We start from the raw sequence: 25,451 nt of genomic DNA, 5'->3' as shown, positions 1-25,451 counted from the left end.
CCCAATTTTTGTTTAAAAAATACCCAATTCATGTTTCTACCGGTGTGGCAATATTTGCGAATGTTATAAAAAATGCACATTTTTCAGAGCTCCCACGAGAAAAACAGTTTCACATTTAGTCATCTATGGTTAAAACCGCAATGATTAACTTGAATGCACGCAACAAATAAATATTTATGACCCATATTATTCAGTGTTATTTGCTTAGCCGACATATTCGTTTCAGTTTATAATTGGATGACCTGTTATTTCAAGCAGATTCGTGCTCAGCCCATAGAAAAATTGTGTTTCAGTGTGGATGCACAAAGAACCGGCAAAGACCGGCAGAAAATTAGGGGGGCGTTGCAGGTACTTGACGTGATGCCACCAAGACTTCGGAAAGAACAGGGCATTGAGACGGTTGTTGAAAAATTCAACACTGCCTTAACTAAATGTTTTGAGTCAGCCAATTCGACCTCTCCCTGACCGGACTCCCGTTTCTTGGTGGAATCGAGTGTTGTAGTTTTGAGTAATTAATAAAACTCACGCCACAACCTTTTTAATTTACAAAGTTTCTCTTGTTTTATTTAATAGCGTTACAAAATTCTACTTGCTTGATTTAATAGCGTTACAAAATTCTTCGGTAAAAAATAAAATGGCAAAGCTTCGAGTTTCTCTGTTCGCTTCAAGTGTAACTAATATAGTATATACATATATATAAGAAATTGCAAATCATCGCAAGAGGCAGAGCTACCAGAGGTCTTGAATTGCTTGAATCGACATCGACGCGCCATCTGTGCGATTATCTCTGAATCAACTTGAATTCTAACAATATTGCAACTTATTACCTTAACACTTTCCCTTGTTAATTAAAGTTGAATCTTAAGTCATAAAATAATATTAATAATGGAAGCGGCAGACAAAAAGAAACTTAATATATTTATGAATACATATATCTATGATAGTCCCATTTTTATACAAAGAATCTTCAAACGGGTTCTTGGTAGAGGCTTCGTCATAATATCAGCTGTGTTTTGATCCGTGGAAACTCGTTCAATTCCCAGTCGTCCTTTGGAAATTTTATCCCGGATGAAAAAGTGTTTCATTGCTATATGCTTCGTTCTGCGGTGGAACTCTGGATTCTGTGCAAGTCTCACCGCTGCATTGTTGTCAACTTGAACAATAGGGACATGTTTTAGTTTTACGATTGCACGAAAAAGTCTACTTAACCAAATGGTTTCTTTGGCTGCCTTGCTTGCTGCTATAATTTCTGTTTCCGTCGTGGAGCTCGCTACCCTGTCTGCCATTTTCTTAGCCAGGAAATTGCTCCTCCTGCGTATTTGACGATGACTCCAGAAGTTGAGCGACCTGTTCTCAAACATCCTCCAAAATCTGCATGGCTGTAAACCTCCAGAATACCTTTTTTCTTGTTTCGTTGATAAACTAGGCCCAAATCTAAAGTCCCTGCTATGCATCGAAAAATGCTCTTGATTCGGACGATATCTTCAGAGGAGGGGTTCTCCAGGGATCTGGATACAAATCCTATGCTGTATGCCAGATCAGGTCTTGAACCAAGCATGAGATACATTAGATTTCCGACTGCCTGTCGGTAGGGAAACTTCTCTGACTTATGATCATCTTTCCCTGGTCCCAAAGTTTCTGAGTTCTTGAGAATTGGAGTTGAGATCGGCTTGCACTCTGAAAAATTAAACTTCTCTAAAATTTTTTTGCATACGAATTTTGACAAATTTTAATGAAGTTTTCCTCTTGTTGAACTTCTAATCCTAAAAAGTAGTCAGCTTTTTTTGAAGTAATTTTAAATTCCGATTCCAACTCTTTTATGAAAAACTCCAGGTTTCGTGGATATGTAGCTGCAACTAAGCCGTCATCCACTTAAATAACGAGTATGAGTTTATTGCCATCTTTCTCTTCAATGTATAGACATGGACCTGCACCACTAACCTGAAATCCTAGTTTTTTCAGAAATCCCCCAATACGCTTGTTCCAACATCTTGGCGCTTGCTTCAGACCATAAAGGCTTCTTTTGAGCTTGCAGACTTGGTTGGTTCCATCTCCGTATCCTTGGGGCTGTTCCATAAAAACAGTTTCTTCAAGTTCTCCATATAAAAACGCTGTAGAGACGTCAAGCTGTTTCATACTCAACATATTCTCATTTGCTGCAATGCTCAAAATTGATCGAATCGTTCCTAATTTTGCAACCGGACTAAAAGTTTCGCTGTAGTCTATGACGTCAGGATTCTTTTTCAAACGAAAAACCCACTTGCATGGAATCGCCTTTGCACCTGAAGGAAGTTCTGACATGACCCAGGCCTAATTCTCATTTAAAGACGCGATTTCCTGATCCATGGCCTTTTTCCACTCATTGTTGTCCTCACTTTGTAAAGCATCTTCAAATGTTTCAGGATCTTCAGTAATGTTGGCAAACTGCTCTACTGTTAAAACATAATCTTTGAGCTGTTTCGGTTTCGAAATCGTTGACCTATCTCTCAATTTTCTTTCTGTTGGTAATTTTGAGTTTTCTTCTTCTTCTGAATCGGACTCATTTCCAGTTTGATACTCTTCTTCGCTGCTCAGATCTTCTTCAGAGCCAATGATGAACTTCTCCTTTCTTCAATGTAGTCCTCACCTTCGTTCTCGACATCTCTCATTGGTAGTTTGACTTCTTCTTCACATTCTTTTGGTTTCTATTGAAATTGGACGTCTCTTGACAAAATTACCTTGTGTTCTTCTTGAACGTAGATTCTGTATCGCTCGTCCTGATCGTATCCTACAAGGAATCCTTTCACTGCTTTCTTGTCTATCTTCTTTCTCTTCTCAACTGGAATGTGAGCATAGGAGGAAGATCCGATAATGCGCAAGTGCTTCAGCCTTGGTTTCTTGTTCATCCACAGTTCATAGGGACTAAGACCATCTGCAGACGATTTTCCCGTTCTGTTGAGAATATAAACAGCTGACGTCACCAATTTTGCCCATATTGCATCCGGAAAAAAGATCTCAGGATTTGAGTACTTGAAAGTTCTCGCCATCTCGACGATAGTACGGTTTTCACGCTCACTGCCGCCATTTTGTTCATGCGTGTACGGCGCTGTCAGTCTCTGCGAGTTTCCGTTTTATGCTAGGATGCCCTGGACTTCTTCACAATCGAACTCTCCTCCATTGTCACTGAGTAGCTCTTCAATGCTGTGCCCAAGTGTCTTTGCATGTGCTAAAAACTGTTTTAACATAACTTTAACATCTGATTTATGCTTAATTATGAAGCCATAACGAAACTCTGTATAGCTATCTTTGAACACAACTAGAAATCGTTTTTTACTAAAGGATTCGCAAAATGGGCCTACAACGTCTGTTGAAACAAGTCCTCTTGGTTTCGTTGCCTTTACTCTAGTGCCGAATGGTAGGCGATGTGCTTTACCAAAAATACAGGGCTCACATATGTCCAGCAGGACAAAACTGCACTTTGCTTTTGGAATGCATGCATCTGTGTTTCAAGCGGAGGTGTATGCTGTTTAAGAAGTGATGAACTTTGTTGTGGTAAACAGATGGAGAAGCAGATATATATGGTATGTGTCTGCAGCGGTAGCCAAGCTGCGCTCATGGCTTACACAGCTTCTCAACCACATTAGGGGTAGTCGACTCTTGTAAATCCAGGCTGAACTATGTCGGTAGACATAATAACCTGATGCTAACATGGGTCCCGGGTCACGTGGGTATCATGGGTAATTAGATCTCTGTCTCTTTAGCCCGAATGGGCTCTGATGCCAACTTTCTTGGCCCCTCCCTTCTGCAGCCATCAAAGCCACGGTTAGCAAACGGGTTACTCTAACCTACTCTAAGACTGAAAGAGGCTGCAGATAGACAAAACTGATGTTACCTGTCATGTCGGACCGACTGTCGCAGTTCCTCCTGTCACTAAGCAGAGGGGGCTGTGAACGGCTGGTTGGACTGATGACGGGCCACTTTCTATGGGCAAAGCACATGGAAAAGGTAGGCATCTCAGACAGTGCATTTGCTTAGTATGTGGAGAGGAGGATGACACTGCGGACCACTTTGTGTGCGTCTGCCCACCTTCGCTCGAATCAGGCTTGAAGTCTTTGGCACTGATTTGTTAGGAAGCGACCACCTTGGATCCTTGGCGCCACAAGACCTACTCAGATTTCTTCGGAGGTCGAGTAGATTTAAAGAAAATTAAAAAGGGAATCCGAATACAGTACAATGGACTTAATTGTGTCTGAGTCATATCCGAGAAATACACTGGTGCATTTTTATTTTTAATTTTGTGTACTTATAAGGGTATTATGTTGAGTTTTTGTTTTTTAGTATACTAAACCACTTTTTATGTTAAGCGCTTACACCCTTTTTGGGTGTTTGGCCGAGCTCCTTCTCCTATTTGTGACGTGTGTTTTGATGTTTTTTCACAAATGGAGGGACCTACAGTTTTAAGCCGACTACGAACAGCAAATGGTTTTTTTTATGATGAACCCCCTTCAGAAAGCCGGCCACCATACCAGTACACCGTAAGTTAGGATTGGTCTTACTATTGCTGTGTAAAGCCAATTAACAATGTAAGGGGAAAGTCCCCAAGTTGATCCTATTAGGAGTAGAGTGCTATAGAGTGTCTTCCTTACTCTATCTCCGACATTTGACTTCCAATTGAGTTTCTTGTCTAGTATTAATTCCAAGTAGCGGGCTTCCTCCCTAATCGAGAAGTACCGTGCCATTTAGGGACGGAGGAACTACTTCCGAAATATTGTAGCCTGTGTTCCTTTGCTATTTTTTTTTTTGGAATTATTATTATTAAATAATATGTTAACGAATTTGTTGATGGGAAAGTGTGCTCGAGATATTACCACTCTTAGCCGGTTTTTGGAGGTATCCGGAAGAATAATGGTTCTTTGTAAGGATTTTACGCATTATAAATGCTTCCGTGGTTCCTTTGCTTTCTCTAACCAGACCTTCTCACTTTTCTAATTTCTTTTTTATATATTCTTAATTAAGTATAGTAGCAGTCCCAGTTTTTACACTCTCTGGTAGCTTTCGATATATTAAACTGCTCCTGAAGACAGTTATTAAAGTTGTAGGCCTTCAGACCACCACGGCGGTTTTTCCCCTTATACTTAATTATAGGGCAGTCTTTATTTAGTGCTGTTTTACAAACATCCGTAAGGATTTGTACATGTGCATCCAATGATTCTGTACTTTCAATAATGATATTTTGAGAATTAGGAAGTCTTTCCTTAAGTTCCCGTTGATATATGTGCCAGTTGGTCTTTTTCACATTCCTATTAGCAGGAGGGGGCGGTCCGTTTCCTTCAAATCATATTTCAGTGTAGCGATGGTCAGAGTGTGAATGTTCGTTTTGATCACTCCACTGCGTCATCTTTTCGTAAAGTGTAAAAGGACTTCTTAGCTATTACGTACATATAACGAACCCCTTTGTTACACACTAAAATTTTATATCTTATCTTATCTATAGTATAATTAAAGAGAGACTCACCCAATTCATTGATGTACGTACTCCCTCATAGGATAATCTCACGCTTTCGAGCTTCGCAGTTCTCCATAAAAGCGTTCTTATTAGCTGCGACGGTAGTGGTCCTGTGTCATCGTCGGCAAAGTAAAACGAGGTCAGCCAGCAGCTGCTTCCGCTTGCTTCTCAACTGACCGTAGTCGTGTCTTCAGTACTGAAATTATGAATCTTAAAAATGTTTAATTGGGATTTTGCAATTATACATACATGCTCTTTTAGTACCTTCGCAGTAAGCATTGTATAGTTTGTATCCAGGTCCGTGTGTCCATGGTTCCTGAATGACGACATCTGGTTGGTCTTCTTTGCACTTATGTAAATTAATCTGAAGAAGATGCATCCGATGTTAATATTACGTCCGTATCTTCCCTTATTTCGCATAAAGCTTCTTTTCGGAGCATTTAGACTCACTCGTTACTTTCGTTAACGATATTTCAACCCATTTCCATTGCGACTTTGGAATTATGCCTTCCGGATGATTTGCATCAAGAACGCCTATCATTATGCGACCTTTGCAATATTAGCGCTTTTCTGTTCCCCAAGCGTTAGCAAGTAGCGAATAGATGAAGCAACTAGTATAAATGGATATACAATATATTGGCAACGATGGAATAGGGCTGCCTGAAACTATTTGTGCTTGTATAACTAACTCCCTGTTGTACTAGTCAAATGAGTTATAGTTATACTCGCTAGTGGTAAATCTTGCTCTATAACTTTGTTGTTGCTTTCGTACATACATATTGTGGCAGGCCTATAAAGCATATCAATCGGCTACTGTCACACATAATGGGGTTGCTGCCCTTACAAGAAAACCAAAAACAACTAAAGCCAAAATGCAAAGATCCACCGCAGTTAATAAATAGTTAGATATAGTTTATATACAAAGCTCTTTAATGCACTTAATTTTTATTTTGTAATTGGATTGCTTGATCTGTATGTTCCGAAAAGTAATGTACCTAAAATATTATACGTAAAAGTACGTTGACATATGCAGTTCTTAAATCCCCAAAATTTAATCTACCCATTCACGTATTGCGGATTACCTGCAAAATTAACAATCAGCTGCCAATACTGTTTTAAAAGATTTTTCGTCTTAGAAATTGGTTTGGTAGAGTATTTTTGATTTTTTTGATTTTTGGTTTTTGGTTCCCAAACTTTCGAGCAGTCGTTCTTAAAGTAAAATTCCTCAAAGCGCTTAAAGCGAGAACACGATTCAAATTTTTAGTACAAATGTTCCAGGCATTGTGCTGAGAGCTTCTACAATTCGCTTTACCCAGTTTATTACGAAGCCTCTGCCTTACAACTCAACGACCAGATGGTTTACTTTACTGAACTACTTCCACACCGATGGGGTACCGTCTGAAGGCCCAACAACCTTCATCTCTGTAAAACAAGAACAACTCCGTGACAAGTCCAAAAGAAATTCGACTGCTTCTCTGGAAAAGTGCTATCGTTTTTTTATGTAAAATGAGTGCACAATTAAAAAGTTTTAACAAAAATTGTATTACAATTATGTCTACAAACCTGTTTTCTTTGCCGGCATCCGGTTTATTTAGTCTTTATTTTGCTTACATTCGTAAAAATAATTATCGATAACACAGGGTTGTATGTATAAAAGTTATTGTTATAATATAGGATTATTTTATAATCTCAGATTTACGGATAGTAATTTTGTATGAGTAATCTCGTGTTTTAATTACGGATTGGAAGTTAAGCACGAAAAAGTAGATAATCTACTTATATGTGAACGTATAATAAGATAGATAGTAAATATTTATTGTCAATAATATTTACATTTAAATCTGTGCGAATTTTTTAAACCAAAATGCTTCTTGAGACATTAAGAAATCAGTTGTAATATCAAAAGAAAATAAAAATATTTGGCGCGCTTAGTTGAGCACAGCCAAAATCGCTTAAGCGATTATCGCGTCAGTCAGAGAAGATAATATGACAAATTAATTATTTTGCGAATTTGATTATGGCAGAGTGAATTTTCAATAAAAAAGAATTTAAAAGTGCTTACTTTATGATGGTGGAGAAACGTTTTGATTTATGGGTCTGCAGGATTCGGCGAAGGATTCCAATAACAGAACTGATTTGCTGCGTTGGAAAAATGTCCTGGTGGTAACAGTTTTTTACCGAAAGTCGTGAATAGTTGCTGTGAATAGCGTTTAGTTTTAATTTCAAATTTATTTTCCATTGTTCACTTGGAATCGCAGATATTCACGAAGAGCGTCACTTGGACATTATCAAACAATACTATATTGTAAAAACGTTTAATAGTTAAAAAAGTATTACGGGTTCATAAGTTCTTAGGGTGTAATAGTTAACAAAAGCAGTCCTGGCAATACGAAACAGAAAATACGGGTAATAAGAACCTCCCTGATATGTATGTTAATAATAAATAAAAACAGATGGTGCTCCCACTCCCCAACGTAACCATACGCCCGTATCACCTGACACGATGAAACTATTGATAGTTACATGTAAATGAATTCTCACCACCGTTCCGTTCGGTAGTATCGTAGATCGTTATTTCATCGTGCCAGCTGATTCGGGCGTACGGGCGTACGTTTACAATGGTGAGTGTGAGCTCTTGCAACATTGTACATATAATACATACATATATGTATATGTGTAAGCATTTCACTCAGTTAGAAAATCTGTTTTAGCCTTCTTCTGCTTCTCTTTCTTGAGTTTCAGCTCAAAGAAGTCTAACTCAATTATTACCAACTCTGAGTGAAATTAAATCCAGATTTACGCAGGTATTGTCTTCGGGCTTACAAATGTCTTTAGGTGTTAGTATCAACTCTGACATCTTGAATAAAGTGTAATTTGATGGGAAGCTCAATAAATATAAATAAATAAAATAAGATATCAAGGAAATAGATGTGAATTCAGTTTTAAAGAACATAAATTATTTCTAGAAATTTTCTAAAACCCAAGATGCCTTGCTCAGCAGTTACGCTTTCTATTGCAACAATATCTGCCATTATTGCAACTGCTTTATTAGCAATAGCGTTTTCTACAGATAACTGGTTGTATTATGACGTCAAACGGAGTAATATTCAGGTGAGTAAAACAAGCAGGAATTTGCTTATTGGAATGAATAGTTTAATACTACTTTATAAAATGAATATTTGGTGAGATATTTCCTAAAACATTAGTATTTGTTATAAAGTTTAAACTTTCTACGTGTACTTTATGGTCATAGTTTCGTTTTCTCTATCGCTACACACAGTATATAGCGCTAGTACACGTTGTTTATTGGTATTAGTGCTAATGGAATGCGTCTCGTAAATATATGTATGTATGTAAAATGCACGATGAACGCTTCTCTCGAACACTTGTTTAGTGATAATATAATATATGTGCACATGCAAGTATATGTATGTATATGTATATACACAAAAGTATGTTTGGATACAAATATACCATTGTAGAAATGCTTACCTGGGCTAAATGCATAACTGTTGATATTTTTTGGTCAATTTTAGGAATACGTTTCAGGGCATTTTTATGACGGTATAAAACCAGTTTGAGTCACATATTATTTGCACTCAATTGTTGTAGATGTATGTATGTATGTATGTACATATGTATGGTTATATTTGCGACCATGCATAAAAATATCTTCATTAACATTCGAGTTTAAAGAGAAGCACGCTAATAGCTTTCACAAGCGCAATCTACCTACATATATTTGTTAACTAATACAAATTTGAATTAGTTCAAATTTTTCTATCTCTAGGCCCATCTAAAACCATATTCCTATAACTATCCTGATTTCAAAGTCAGATCGGAAACACATAAACTAGTTTTCGAATTAAAGCTTATCACGGAGGCAAGGCAAATTCATATAAAGTGCATATAACCAGAATTTCATGTCAAAACTTCAAGTAGAATGTTAGCAAAGGAAACGACAACAATCAAAACAGATCACTTAATCGCAAGAAGAAACAAACAGTTTCTTTAGTAACATCAATCTTTTACAAATTTCAAAAAATTGTAAAAAGATTTCTAACTTTTTAATCAGAATCTTTAAAAACGTTTAGGTATAAAACATTTAATTTTTGTACAATAAAGTGTCAGTTTGAAGTCGTTCAAAAATCACGATGCATACTTTTAAATTTTAAGTTGAGAGCCTCGACCCTTAACGAAATTCACAGGCAAAATAAGGCAGATATGTTAATTGAAAAGTTGTGGCTGCGAACTATGCTGTCATAATATTAGTCTCGAATCGTTCCGTTTCTTTCACTTACTTGTCATTTTATTATTGTAATATGTAAGAAAGTAACAATGAATTCATATTTGTGTTCAATACATTTATAATGTTGCATAAGAAGAATGTATGATATTTTTTATATTAAAAAGTGAAATAGTACTAAATGCTATTACAAAGAATATTAATATATTATATGATTGTACATGTTTTGGGGCAACAATATGAATAGATGTACAAAAACTTATAAAGTGAGATGTCGCCACAGGTGGAACTTGCACAGATGGTAGCATGATGGAAATAATAATGAGATGGCGCCTATCGTGGTGCCGTTACTTTGCGCTCAGCGAATTTGACAATGAGTTACGTGGTTTTAGCTCCAGTATGGCCAGATTGCCATTTTCGTAACTTGATTTGGCATTTTTTTTTGTTATTTAGTATCGGAGTTTTAGTTCTTTCTTCATGACATTTTTCTAGCCTGTTCTAATTAAAAGTAATGTTTATAATTTTGTAAAATATACATTTTTTAAAAATGAGTTCAATAATTCACTCAGTTTTATTTAGCTCTACTTTTTTTTACATCTGGTAGGATTGCCCGCGATTGCAGTTTTTGTTGGTGTTCTTCTGCTTTCAGCAGTCAAATCTCTCTCTTGCTATTGCAGTGTTGCCTTGCTTTGGATATAAAAACGCACTAAAATGCTCATCTAAAGAAAATAAAACACCAAATTTTTATTGAATTACTTAAAGAACTTTGAATGCGTGACGAATTGTCTTTAGAATGTGCGTTTTTTTTTTAACAATTTAATTTATGAGTTTTTTTTGTTAAGCGATACTCTTTTGTTAAAGGAACGACTTTTTTGCTATATTTGAGGTTATGTTACTAGAAAAGGTACTCTTTTTGTAAAAATGTCAGTATGGTGTCTTTCTGGTATTTTGTGGCTTATTTTTACAATGAATACACCTCTTGATGCCCAATGTCCCACTAAGGATTGATGGCCGGAAGAAACGATTACACCTCTATGGTTTTAATTCGCATTCAGTAAGTTCAAACGCTTTTTAAAATATGTAAAAAGGTTTTCAATCTTAAGAAGAGCACTCTTCTTTCTATCATTCTTGGATGGTAGTAATTTTTGAGTGTGTTGACAATTTCTGATGGAAAGCTTTCTAGGTAGCCAGATTTAATAAAAAAAAATTTTAGAACTTAAAATAATATAAATGCTTACAATGAAGTATATTGCGTTTTCTAAAAGGTGCATATAGTGAGATCTACTGTTTGCGCTACAGAGTGAAGCAGAATTCTACCCGCTCATTTCACACGTATTCAACAAGTCGTTGTTCAGACCATGGTGAAAACAATTCAGAAGGCGAGGCCAATATCAGAGCGTTAGCGGCTCACAGAGAATTTGAAAGAAATAGCTGGTTGGCAGACGTCACCGGGGTCATGAGAGCAGTTTGTTTACGAAAAAAACTGAGTTTGTGTTGGTTATATACGAAAAAAAATCAATATAGCAATCTATAAGTACATACACCTAAAAAAAGAAATGTTTCGCTTTTTAAATTTCAGGAAAGCTGCATATCGGCACTTTATAAATTTAATATTAGAAGCGCAACTAAGTTCTCGCTGTTTTCTTGATGATAATACAACTTTAATCTGAAAAAATGGTTACAAGTGGATCATTGAAAGTATTGCCCATCGCTGGGTACTACTTTTTCCATCTTTCTTGTAGATCTCGTATACCGTCGCGGTAAAACTGTTCATCTTTTGAGGCTATCCAAGGATCAAGCCTTTTTTATGTCTTCATATGAATGGAACTGCTGGTCAGCTAGACCATGTGCCATCGATCGGAACAGGTGATAATCGGACGGCGCAATATCTGGAGAATATGGCGGGTGGGGTAGGATCTCCCATTTCAGTGTATCCAGATAGGTTTTAACGGGTTTGACAATGTAAGGCCGAGCGTTATCTCTCCGCCTATTGCGACCGCTTCTCGTGCAGTGCTGAGCTCAATCGCATCAATTGAAGTCGATACCGACCCCCAGTGATGGTTTCGCTTGGTTTTAACCGTTCATAAAAAATAACACCAACTTGGTCCCACCAAATACATAGCATTACCCCAGCGTAAATATTCGGCCGAGGCGACGACGATTATGCGGCACAAAATCAGACATTTTCACAAAACCAAAAGTTAATGATACCAAAACAAAATCACTAATGTGTCGAAGCAGTTTGTTTACTATATGTCTAAGCTTAGTTTATGACGTTTAGGCTATGTTGGAATCGACAAGCACACACTGCTGGCGGCATCATAGTTGGGCACCTAATATTTAAGATCGAATATTCCTATTGTAGTATTTTCCAAAAAGCGCCACCACCTCCGACACTATAGCTGCTGTCGTTAGCATTGGTAAAAAAATTATAGTATGGAATTTATTTATTTATCACTTATTTCATAAAGAAACAACTCAAAACATCCTTTGAGGCAAAACAGAAATCCATTTAATGCATCATTTTTAAACTTCTTGATCGCTGTGTTTTTTAAGTTAAATGTCGTTTTAATTTCTGGAAATCTGGATGGCTGCTTGCATTTCCGTAGTTTTCATTTTTTTTTTTGCTGTTAAGTTTCTAATAAAGGGTGGATACTTTTTCTCATATGTTCCACGCTGCTAAGTTAAGTTGCGTAAAATGAAGCGCTGTGTCATCAAGCTGCTCGCTAATTGCTCTAGCTGAAGTTGAAAATATTTCTAGTCGGTGAAAGTATTCACTAGCCGTTTTATCCTTTGGTTTCGTGCATCTTGTAATATTACACCTAGTACCAGTGAATGATCCGAGCACAAATCAGAAACTTTACATGAACCAATGTTTATAATCTCTACAAAAAACGTATCTTTTATAATTGCGATTAATTAGGCAAGTAATTTTTGGCATTTGCACCATTCTTAACAATTGGAGGTGTCGTAGCTCTTTCGGCCTATTATTTTTTATTTGGTATTTTCTTTTGAATATCCGGACGGTTCCTTTGGAAAATTCGTCCTCATCGGTCTCACAACATGTATTTATTCTGTAGATTTTATAGTTGACTCAAATTTTTCGTTTTATTTTTTGAGCGCAGGTATCTCGTTTACTAAGGCGTATACATGCATACATGTTTAGCATACAATTTAGTTCAGTTCTTCAGGAAAGCTGTATTTGACATTTCTTCCCAAATCGGAACTAAATATTTGCTTCCTTGTTTACTTCGCACTTTCACTCAACAACATTGTCTCAACTTTTAAACCCTTTCAATATATTTTCTGACGAGATTGACCTTTGGAAAGGATGATTCGTTAATTTTGCCACATCTTAAATAGTTATTTGTGTTGGTATTATGGTGTACATTTACATACATTGTATTACACTGTATCTGTCAACCAATTCTTTTCCTATCATTTTTCTTACTTGTATTATTCTATCAAAATGGCAGAAAAGTTGTAATGAAAAGATGTTTTTGTGTTAAATTGAAACAATTAATAAAGTTTAATAAAACTGAACTAAAAATAAAGTAAAAGAAGAATTTCATTTAAGTAAAAGAGGAATATTAAGAAAAGGTATCAAAAAATAGTAAAGTAAATAAAAACCAAAAGGCACGATTTATAAGTGTATCGTATTGCTTCGATAAGCCTTACAATGGGGTATTTGTAGTATCTTTTTTTGCATAGAACTATTTTTCACATGTGAGGTCTTTGGCCGCACTTCACAAAAATAATCATCATCAGTTCAGCTCCGGCTACGACATCCACAGTATTTTTGAGTAGAGCTCCTTTCCGTGTCGGTGGCCTTCGGTCGCGCTTCAAAAAAAATAATCCTCATCAGTCCAACTCCGGCTACGTAATCCACAGTATTTTTGCGTAGAACTCTTTGTCCGTAGGCGGACATTGGCGGCGCTTCAAATGAATAACCCTCATCAATGATGATATGGATAAATGCAATTGTATTTAATTTTCATTGAAATATTTCGAATACAAGTATAAAAACAAGTAAAAACACACGTGTGACTGCATATTTTATGAATTTAAAGGAATTAAAAAAAAAAAAATATCACTGTGCGACAATTTTGGGGTCATCAAAATCAAACCACACCGGACCTTTTTTTTCTGAAAATATACCTATTCAATAGCAAAACCCTCGCTGGGTTTTTAAAAGTTAGCTCGATTTTTTTTTTATTGCGTTTTGAAGTTTTCTATTTTCATGAGATTTTGGAGTTTTACCTGTACGCTAAATTTGACTTATAAATCGACCTTTGTTTGATTTAATCGATTTATTTTGTCATAGCTTGATGCAGAAATTTCGTACATGTACAAATAAACTTATTTTGAGAAGAACCTATATCTCAATACGCAATTTTGAATACCAAAATTTCGAAAAATTTTATGTTTTTACCATTTTTTACTGTAATTATGAAATAATTAAAATTTCTCACTATTTCTTCTAGCAAAAATGTTGCAAAATGTACTAAAAAAGTCATTTATAAGATAAAAACATAAAACTGAACTTTAAGTTTGTTATTTTCTAAAAAAATAAATTTTTAACAAGATTTTTCTTCATAAAAATAATTTTTTTATTCTCTGCTTAAAATTTTTTTTTAAATATCTAAAAACTCTGTAGGTAAAAATATTAAATAGATTAAGTAAAAAGAATATAGACTTGAATCCTTATAATACACAACTATGACAATTTTTTGGATCATGTTCTTCTGGATTGTGCCATAGCATTGGCATTCCAAAAGGCATTCTGCTTTGTTTTTTGTGCAACCAATTAACTAAACCAACATAACAAGCTCAACACACTATGTTTGGCGCCCAAGGTACATTCAAAATAACTTCACGATCAAAATAATGTCTGTATGCCACAGTAAAATCATCACTGATTGATCCATGCTTTTCACTCGCTGGTGTGAAACGTCCACAACAATAGCAGAAAACGATAATATTTGCAGGACAATTGTATATTTTTTATTTTCTTAATTCATAAAAAATTCACGTAAATGAAATTAATAAATTCAAATATGTTAACAAAAACCATATTGTTCACAAAATATTTAGCGCGTCAAATGTGTTTTAGGAGTTGTTATGCACGAACCTGATCTCGCAAGACTGCTGCGATCTTAGAACAGGTAAAATCGTTGGTAACAAATTTTGGAATTTCTAAAACAAACATTTCCTGATAAGACAGACTACAACCTTCTTTATACTTTTTATTTTGGAATGTGTGCTAGCCACTTTTCTATGTACTTAACAGGCTAAAAGTCTTGTGAGACCAATCATGCTTTTCACTACTCACGATCACATTTTGTTACATCCATTCATTGGAAAACCGTATCTGGAAAAAATACTAGCAAAAATAGAAAAATCTGAAAATGTGTATAACGGGTGGTTACGTATAAAATTATTTTCATAATTACAGTAAAAAATGGTAAAAACATAAAATTTTTCGAAATTTTGGTATTCAAAATTGCGTATTGAGATATAGGTTCTTCTCAAAATAAGTTTATTTGTACATGTACGAAATTTCTGCATCAAGCTATGACAAAATAAATCGATTAAATCAAACAAAGGTCGATTTATAAGTCAAATTTAGCGTACAGGTAAAACTCCAAAATCTCATGAAAATAGAAAACTTCAAAACGCAATAAAAAAAAAGATCGAGCTAACTTTTAAAAACCCAGCGAGGGTTTTGCTATTGAATAGGTATATTTTCAGAAAAAAAGGTCCGGTGCGGTTTGATTTTTGATGTCGCACTGTGTATGTTATAATGTGCCAAACTATAGTGAAGTTTCCGAGAGCACTTTAAAGGCAAATAATTGCAAAACTATTATTTCCGGAATATTAGGAGTTACCTGAACCGCTCCCTAACATCTCCACCAAGTTGCATTAAATAAATAACAGACTGTCTAAAAATTCTTTTAAAGAGCTTGTAGAAATTGTAAAACCGGCTATACAAAAACAAAATGCTAACATGCGCGAATACATTAGCCCGGTGGAAAGGATTATGATTACGCTGTGGCATTATATTTTAGATTTTGGTGTGGTAAACGGAGTACAAGAAGGTTTGAAATTCTCAACCTTACTTCATTGGAAAACCAGCATCTAAACTTTAACAAAACTTAACTCTTCTTAGAACACTGGGAAACTTTTTTTAAACACATTTCTGTCTGTAGATAATTATTAACAAAATGTTTAAGAAAAGTTTATAAAAAAAATTTTAATTGCAGACAAAAACCTTTTAGACGTTTCTCATACGAGTATTCTATCATTCCCACATTCCTTTTGGCCAAATATATAAAAATCAAAAAAACTATAAGCGATATTTGACGACTCTGCTGTACGAAAAGCACCATGCTGCATGGTTGCTTTGACGAGAGCAGGTAGCTGACCCGTGTGCGGTTCGCCATTTTAACACATGTGGGCAACAACGAAGTTTGTGCCCCGCGTGCATACGCTACGATGACGATTTAACCCGTGTGCGAAGGTCCTTAGGAAAAATTTTGAAGCGCCCAATACATAACTGGTAGTCCACACACAGGGTTTCTTTGACTAGTATTATTTTGGAACTGATAGCTTTTTCCTCACTTAAAGCCTTGGTGGCGGAATAATGTGAGACGCTTCACGTTGAACAATATTTGGAAATATTTTCATATAAAAAGTTCAACAATTCATTGAATTGAAAATCCAATAAAATCGTGTTCCATAAATAATGCCGATAATTGTTCATTATAATTAAGTCACAATAAAGTATCAAAATGCGGCCGCTGTAGCCGAATGGATTGGTACATGACTACCATTCGGAATTCAGAGAGATGTATGTAGGTTCAAATCTCAGTCACTAAAATGAAGAACAATTTTTTTCCTCGGCAGGCAATGGCAAACTTCCGAGTGTATTTCTGCCATGAAGAAGCTCCTCATAAAAAATATCTACCGTTCGGAGTCGGCTTGAAACTGTAGGTCCCTCCATTTGTGAAACAACATCAAGACGCACGCCACAAATAGAAGGAGGAGCTCGGCCAAACACCCAAAAAGGGTATACGCGCCAATTATATATATATATATATATATATTTAGTTTAGACTTCACGTTGTATAAGCAGAGCATGATTGAATTATTAAAGGTTTGCTCACTAGTGACACTCGATGTTTGACACTCCCTTATAAAAGGTTGTATTTAACACCTTCTTAATGTGGAACAAATTAAATCCATTAAAAACACAAACTCATTTTTCAAACCTGAACCATTTTCTCAAAAAACAAAAAAAAAAACCGTCACGTACGACGATAGCCATTTATGTATAGACTAAGCATTTTTTTAGTTTTTGGCTTTCAGATGATTTTTCACCGCTGTATCGTGGACACCAGGGTGCATATGGTTTTTATGACGTCATGGCATTAATATTAATAACTATTGTAATTATTAATATTTTTTTATAAAAATTTGTGTAAGTATAGGTGAATATATGTCAAATAAATTATAATTTGTCCAATCCTCAAATAATAATCCCTACTTATAAAACAAATTCAAGAAAAACACTTCTTTTTCACGCGCTCTCAGTGGTGTTCCACTGTTTGAATGTAAATAATGGTACAAATAGAAGTTATTAGCGGAAATTGCCAAGTCTAATATTAAAACAAGAAATTATTTCACTTAATCCAAGATTTTATTTTGTGAATTAATTATTAACGATTATATACAATTTTGAGCCACTTCCGGCAGATGGTTTTTTATAAGGAACTGTGTTTTGAGGTCTGAAATGTTATCGATCCCGTCGGGACGATCCAATTATTCTCCCTGTCGTAACTCTTTGAGAAAAGCTAGCTCTTTGCAAAACATGAATTCCGTCAAAATAACCATATCATAAGAAATAATGCTTTGTAAATTCTCCACTCATCGATCTCGGATTGCGTCAATCTATCATGTCCTGACTTAAGCGGTATGTATCATAGATGACTAGATGTGAAACTCTTTTTCTCGTGAGAGCGCTGAAAAATGTGCATTTTTTATAACATTTTCCAATATTGCCACACCGGTAGAAACATGAATTGGGTATTTTTGAACCAAAGGTCTGGAATTTTTAGTTTCCACACCACCATTGAGGTTAGTATTTAGTGTGCGGTTGCCCAATAGCCTTATATCACTCGTAAACACCTACATATACTAAAAATAAGCACAATCCGTATGAAATATGTACATAAATAAGCAAAAAATTTAAAAATTTATATGTAAATGAAATTATTTAAAACTGAAATACAAAAGTAATTTAATAATAATAAAGTAATGAACGCGAAAAACATAAGTTATAATTAAAAACATGACTTATTGCGATTTTTTAATATAACACAGAAATTGGGTAACAAAAAAAAATTCTCAAACAACGAACAGAATAAGTTAAAGCAGATTACCTTTAATTTTTGTACGCTTTTCAACCATAGAATATTTACGTACATACAAATTTACATAAACCAACACACAGTTTTCAATAAAATTACATTATGTACATAAGACTAATTAAAAGTAGAAGTCGAAAAGGATATAACGAGCTTTGGATTCTACAAACTCACTTAAATTCAAATTATTGCATTTCAATTGAATTAATTTTAAGACAAATAATTATAACTATTTCAACACGTCATTTCTCCATTAAGCAAAAACGAACTGTTTTCGTCAGTTATTTTTGGCGCGTTTCTTCTGGCAGCCTGCCATTTCGCCTATCAGCTGTTCAAAATCCCATAATGTGTGAGTGCTGCCAAGTTTTGAAACGTCCTCATGGGCGCGCTCTCTCTCAAAATGAATAAGTTTCACATCTAGTTATCTATGGTATGTATCATAGATGACTAGATGTGAAACTCTTTTTCTCGTGAGAGCGCTGAAAAATGTGCATTTTTTATAACATTTTCCAATATTGCCACACCGGTAGAAACATGAATTGGGTATTTTTGTAAACAAAAATTGGGAATTTTTAGTTTACCCACCACCATTGAGATTAGTATTTAGTGTGCGGTTGCCCAATAGTATATTACTAGTAAACACCTACATATACTAAAAATAAGCACAATCCGTATGAAATATGTACCTAAATAAGCAAAAAATTTAAAAAGTTTATATGTAAATGAAATTATTGAAAACTGATATACATAAGTGATTTAATAATAATAAAGTTATGAACCCGAAAAACATAAGTTATAATTAAAAACATGACTTATTGCGATTTTTTTATATAACACAGAAAGTGGGTAACAAAAAAAAAAAACAATTCTCAAATAACGAACAAAATAAGTTAAAGCAGATTACTTTTAATTTTTGTAAAATATCTCAAACACAAATTCAATTTCCTTACCTACGCTTTTCAACCATAGAATATTTACGTATATACAAATTTACATAAACCAACACACAGTTTTCAATAAAATTACATTATGTACATAAGACTAATTAAAAGTAGAAGTCGAAAAGGATATAACGAGCTTTGGATTCTACAAACTCACTTCAATTCAAATTATTACATTTCAATTGAACTAATTTTAAGACAAATAATTATAAACATTTCAATACGTCATTTCTCCATTAAACAAAAAGGAACTGTTTTCGTCAGTTATTTTTGGCGCGTTTCTTCTGGCAGCCTGCCATTTCGCTTATCAGCTGCTCAAAATCCCATAATGTGTGAGTGCTGCCAAGTTTTGAAACGTCCTCATGGGCGCGCTCTCTCTCAAAAGGAAAGAGTTTCACATCTTATTATCTATGGTATGTATTCCATGTCCACTACCAGGGTTCTGAACATACCGATGAAAACTACTATAGCGAGTTGTTGCTCGCAAGCAGACCATTTTGAAAATGAAATGCTTTTTCTACAAATTTTACTTTTCCTCCACTTTTACTCAAAATTTCTACAGCTAGCAACCCAGTGTCTTGCTAAAGGAGCCGATTTGTCAAGAGAGAACGAGAAAGCTGCTTACTGAGCAAACTTTCATTGAATCATGTAAGCAGAGTTGAATGCGCATAGGGTATTCAGTCGTAAGTGCAAAGAGTGTGAAAGAGTAAACGAAAAGTAATAAAGTTATTCACTTACTACACAAGCAAACTATGTTGCCATTATTTTTTGGCCTTCATTTAACAATCCAGTGATCGAACTCAGAGGAATTATTGTGAGATATTATTTCATTTAAAAAAAATTAGATAAATTTGAATTACTCTGTATATCCTGTATATATCCATATAGATTGAGTTATATTTATATTCATTTATTTTTAGATGTTTGCTTCAAAACACTCTGATGCGGATGACTTATTTAACAGCATGAATAATAAATATTTTTACTATACTCGAACAAGGGGATTATTCAGAATATGCTACCCAAAAGAAAGACCACCCCCAAATTCAGGTAAGTTCGCAAATAGGTACTTAAAAAAATAGTAAAGGTTAAGGTTTCCCTTCAAATCCGGTGAACTCGTTGAATGTTGTTTTATGAGAGACTTACCTGCGAAACCACAGTTGTTGCCAACAGACCAATATTATGGGTTGCCACAATATTTTATACAGATATAGTAAAAAAAAATTATATTTTATTAACACTCGACTTATAACATCAGTTTTCTGATGGGTTCACTAATGGAACTGGGAACTCCAGTAACTAGTTGCGGATCTAAAAAAACGGATAGTTTCTTCTGTCATTCCTGGAGAAACAGGTTCGTTGGTAAACATTGTTAAGAGCTTTGCTAAACTAGTTTTGAAGTAGTGAGAGTGTAAGTTAAGGTCTTTGGTCTACTTGGCTATCTCTACATCCTGTATCACAGCACCTGTACTATATTATGATATGCGAATCTTTCATCGTTAGAAGCAATGCTGGAAGTCTTTTTCTGTTATCTCATTTAACACGCTAGCTGCTTTCTCAAGCCATATTCCTTCTAATGTAGATTTTGTCTTGAAAAAGTGCTAGCGAACAGTAAACCGGCGAAAGGGCCTTTATAGAAATATGGGGCGAAAAAATAAACGAGTTGCGTAGCTTCCGGGAAAACAGATAGAAATGATGCAGGAGTTGCAGAATGAAGGAATTGCACAATTATTTTTTTTTAACAATTTCTTTTTTTTTTTTCTGATACTATAAAATAAAATTACATCGTTACTATTAAATGTTTGTTCACTTTGTTTTGGGTTACTCGTTTTAATTTGACAGGTGTTCGATTACAACAATTTGTTTGTAATTCGCAAGGTAATTGAAACTAAATTACTTACAAATGAGATAATTCGGTCTCCAAATTTTGTATCGCAAATAACGTAATTCAAATGATAATTGGGAAGTGAATTAGGAATGTGAGAGCAAATTATGAATGGGAGAGCGGATTACTTGCATGGGAACCACTATGGAGAGAGTAATGAGATGGTGCCTTTCGTGGTCCCGTTACTTTATTTTCAGCGAATTTGACAATCGTGTGACGTCACCCTAGCACAATTAGTGATCAGTGTGACAAGATTACTATTTTCGTAACTCGATTTAGCTTTCTTTTCTTTATAATAAGTTCACATACGCATTAATCATCTATAAATCCACGAAAATAATCTATCGAACGGACATATGGTTAATTACCTGCAATATTGACAATGAGCTGTCAATAACGCTTCGGTAGGGTTTTCTTCATAGAAATTATTTTGGCGGAATATTTCGGTGTTTTTGGTTTCATTAATTATTAGTAACGATAAGAAGAAAATACATGGAGAAGGAATAGCTAATTTAAGCCAATTGCGCAAGCTGCTAATAATAAACAGTTGGAAGAAATCCGTATGCGACGTTTGCTGAGGTTGCAAAAAATTATGGCAGTAATACGCATAGGAAATTCTATATTACATTTTATAATAAGTAATAAGACGACAAAAAGTTTATGGACACACGCTTTTTTCTGTAGAATGAATCCATAATTAATAATATTTAACAAACATTTTATTAGAGTTATATTTACAGACCTGTTTTCTTTGCTGGCATCCATTTCATTTAGTTTTTATTTTGATGCTTCTCCACAGAGATCCAAAAGTGGCAACGTCTATACTAGTATTAATTTGATTTATATAATATTATATTTCGCTGCGTACATGAAGCAGAAGGATGAAATATTTACGCACGACCCAAGTATCATTTTTTGTTAAAAGTATTTTATTTTCGTTTCATTTTGCTTGTTTAATTTGGGAATAAATGACAGCTTATACCAGTGCTGCCATAGCTGAGTTAACCGGATTTTAGTGTTATGTTATTTGTAATGTTTCAAAATCATTTGGTTTGTTGTATTGAGATTTGTTTATTGCTATTTTGCAAACTTTAAACTTTTATAAGAACTTTATAAGGGTTTCAACAGGGACATGACATAACTTTTGCAGAATTTTACGCAAAGTTCGCTATAATGGGGGCCAAGAGATTCCCTGTGAACCGCCTCATTCAACTAATTTGGCTTTCGGCTGCGATATTTTCTGTACTTGGGTACACTGTGTCACCGGTACAGAATCATTCTGTAGCGAAGTTGTTGACTTGAATTTATCCACTACATCATACACATCCTTTCTGGCAGGATGATTATTACGACCAAAATAAGCAGTATATAATTTAAGTTGCGACCAGTGACTCGAAATTTAACACGCGTTGCTTGGTTGCGAAGCTTACCACACTCAAATCTTAAATTTTGAATGGCGTTTTGACTATTGACTTATCTGTTATAATATAGGGTTTACATTTGCTGTATTTTAAATATATATATATTTTTGTTTAACTTTAGTGCCAACATATTTATCACCAATAGAAACTCATTGCTCGAATGTAGACTATTTTCCTCAGTGGGATGAAGAAAAAGTTTCAAACGAAGACGCGAGTTCCAGACTCCACCTGGCTCGATCGTGTATTGCTTTGTTTGCTATTAGGTACGAGTACATATGAACATAGAAGTTTGACAAATATACTAATGGTGTAATTTTCCCTTATCCTAATTTAGCTTCATCACAATTTTCTGTGCATTTTGGACTGGACTTTCTGGATGTTGGAAACGGTCGTCTGGTGCTATAACAGCTACATCAATTCTTTTATTAGCAAGTTGTCTACTATCAGCTGGTGCCATGGGCTTGTGGCATACTGTTGAATTTTTTGAAAAAGAAAAGGTCGTTGGAGAAGACTATTATCAACAATGGAATACGGTAATACCAAATATGAAATGTAGTATAGAAAACTTTAAAAGTTTTACATCTTAGGTGCTCAGAGATAACACAAAAATATCATACGATTGGTCGTATATTATTGCATGGGCCGGAATCGGTGCATGCTTGCTAGCTGCAGTATTGTTGTCAGCGGCTGCCATCTGCTTAAGAAACGAACGCGAAAAAGAGGAACAGCTGAATTTACAATATTTAATGCCAGGTATTATGTGTTCATATACTATTTATAATTGAGCATTACAATATTTTCCATAAATTTAGTTTATTCACAGAAGCAACCGCCTTATCCGCCGTATGCTAGTTACCCACAGCCGCAAATATATCCAGGGCCATATTACCACGGGTCTCAGTATGGACCATATAACTACTAATTTTCAAAACTATAGATTAAGAAAATTTTATCACATTAGCAAAAAATAATATGAAAATACCATTATGTATATTATTAATATGCTTACTTATTTTTATCAATATATTATGCAGTCATCAGGAATGTTTCAACGTAAAGTTAAATTAAGGATAAGGGTATATTAACGATATTTACAAACATATTCAAACGCAAATAATTTTCAGCACCTGTTGTATTTTCTTAAAGGTACATTTACACGAGGCGATTTTCTAAGCGAATCTACATCACTTTCAACAAAATCGCCTGCAAGGAGAATCCATTCAAGATGTTATCAGCAGAAAAGCTGATTTAATTTTTTTGTTTGCTTTAGCTTTGAAATTCACAAAATGAGCTCTTTATTAACATATTGTTTGTTTACATTTACATTTGAAAATTCGGCACAGTGTTGTGAAAATTTCTTTCAATAGAAAGAAGAAAAGATGTCGTTTAAATATTTGCAAGTGTGTTTTGGAACAGAAATGAATAATTTATCCTATTCCCGAATGATTCCGTTGGCCCATGACGTGTTAAATTATAACGGAAGAAGCGGTTGCAAACAATTTTGTGGATAGTCTTTCATCCAATCATACAATTACTCGTATGACTTGGAATGCATCTCCGTACCTCATAGAATTTTCCAGTAATTTTGGAACTAATCGAGGTATGTTCCGTTGATTGTGGCATATCTTCAGTTATTTTACCTTTGCAGTCACTTGCATTTATAAAAACAACAATGCGTTAGAGCAGTTAAAACAATGCCTGAAAATAAATTATTTCTGTCAAAGCGAACTCATTCATCTTAGAAATAATCAGTTTGGTTTGACAACCTGAAGGCCAAAAGCAAAAAAAAAATACATTATATATTTTGACCAATACATGTATATTTTTATTTTTGTGCCAATTGTCATCTTGAATACATTCACCTTTGTCAATTTTGTTTTAATTTTCCAGAAAGTGATAAAATCGCTTGCCCCTTGACGATTTTTTGTCTATTCAACTTTGTTTACTCTCGTTGTGAGCTTGAAAATTCAAACAAACAAATTATCAGAAGTACCTATCAAATCACTCTGACGAACATATTTTCGGACCCATTGCCCTGTCTTATTTGCTGGCGTAGTTTTACAAATCTTTTCTCTGTTCATATTTAATGTTTTTCTAACTTTTGTCGCCTGTTTAAATGCGCGTGTGTGAGCAATTTTTCTAGCAACTTTTCAGACGGTGTTGATCGCTTACAAAGTAGCCTCATGCAAATGCATCTTAAATGAATGAAATTAAATTTCAAACGAATTCCGCCCTCTTTCAAAGGCGAATCTGTACAAAGTGGTGTTGTTTCATCAGCTTATTGGTGCTAGATTGTCAAAATGAGAGTATTTGTACCATCTTTCCCTTTTCTTCCTGCAGCCGAAATTTGATCATCAAATGTATGTATTTATAAAAAATCAATATGACCGTGTATAGATTCACCTTGCCTTTTTTATCCTTATAATTTCTTTATAATTGAGACGTTTAAGCAGAGGAACATAAAAATAAGTGGAGTAAAAATATTTCATGCAGGTGTGGAAACAAACAGATAAATATTATATATTTACATAACTACCATAGCCACGATTAATTCGTTATATACACCAATTTTCAACTGGAGTTTTTCTGGGTATGCAGTTGTATAGCCTATTGAATTTTCAAGTAATTCAAAGATTTTTTCCCAATTTGTTTTGTTAACGGTGCTACAATCTGTTTTCCACAAACAAAAAATGGCGCAAAATTAATCATCCAATTTTGTTTTTGAATAACTTTTTAACTAAATAAAAAAAATTATTTGGAGAGATGGAAATCTTTATTTTAACCTTTACGCGCTCCATTCCTTGCTTGTTTTTATATTGTAGCTGTTTAGTTCACAAGCGTCGAACATGATTGACATAGGACACCATTTTCAAAAATTATAAATCCGGATAGGGTGCTATAAACCTGCATACCTAAAAAATTCTTGTTAAGAAGTTCAAAGTTTCGAAAAACATTGTGCAAAGCTTCAAACTTTGCGCTACGTGGTTTTGTTGTGGTATGAGCTAGATTTTTATAAAGAATAGTGGTGTATTTATAATTTGATATAC

General features: G+C 34.6%; 1 protein-coding gene and 1 long non-coding RNA gene across 2 annotated transcripts; one reads left to right on the top strand and one right to left on the bottom strand.

The window, feature by feature from the left end:
- Positions 1–580: 580 nt before the first annotated feature.
- Positions 581–7,614, bottom strand: LOC128858577 (uncharacterized). The gene is made up of 3 exons (XR_008454033.1): positions 5,735–7,614; positions 5,495–5,681; positions 581–1,677 (listed from the first exon to the last, which is right to left on the bottom strand). It is a non-coding gene; the product is annotated as an uncharacterized LOC128858577 (long non-coding RNA).
- Positions 7,615–8,298: 684 nt separating this feature from the next.
- LOC128858576 (uncharacterized) lies at positions 8,299–24,806 on the top strand. Its single transcript, XM_054094970.1, has 6 exons — positions 8,299–8,596; positions 20,019–20,148; positions 22,526–22,667; positions 22,739–22,937; positions 22,992–23,157; positions 23,217–24,806. The coding sequence occupies exons 1-6, from the start codon at positions 8,471–8,473 to the stop codon at positions 23,324–23,326; spliced, it is 873 nt and encodes a 290-aa protein (XP_053950945.1). The 5' UTR covers positions 8,299–8,470; the 3' UTR covers positions 23,327–24,806.
- The last annotated feature ends 645 nt before the right edge of the window (positions 24,807–25,451 follow it).

The sequence above is a fragment of the Anastrepha ludens genome, chromosome 3, assembly GCF_028408465.1.
Source record: "Anastrepha ludens isolate Willacy chromosome 3, idAnaLude1.1, whole genome shotgun sequence".
Classification (NCBI taxonomy): Eukaryota; Metazoa; Arthropoda; class Insecta; order Diptera; family Tephritidae; genus Anastrepha; species Anastrepha ludens.
Note: the sequence above shows the minus strand (reverse complement) of the source record. Positions and strands in the feature narration are given on the sequence as shown.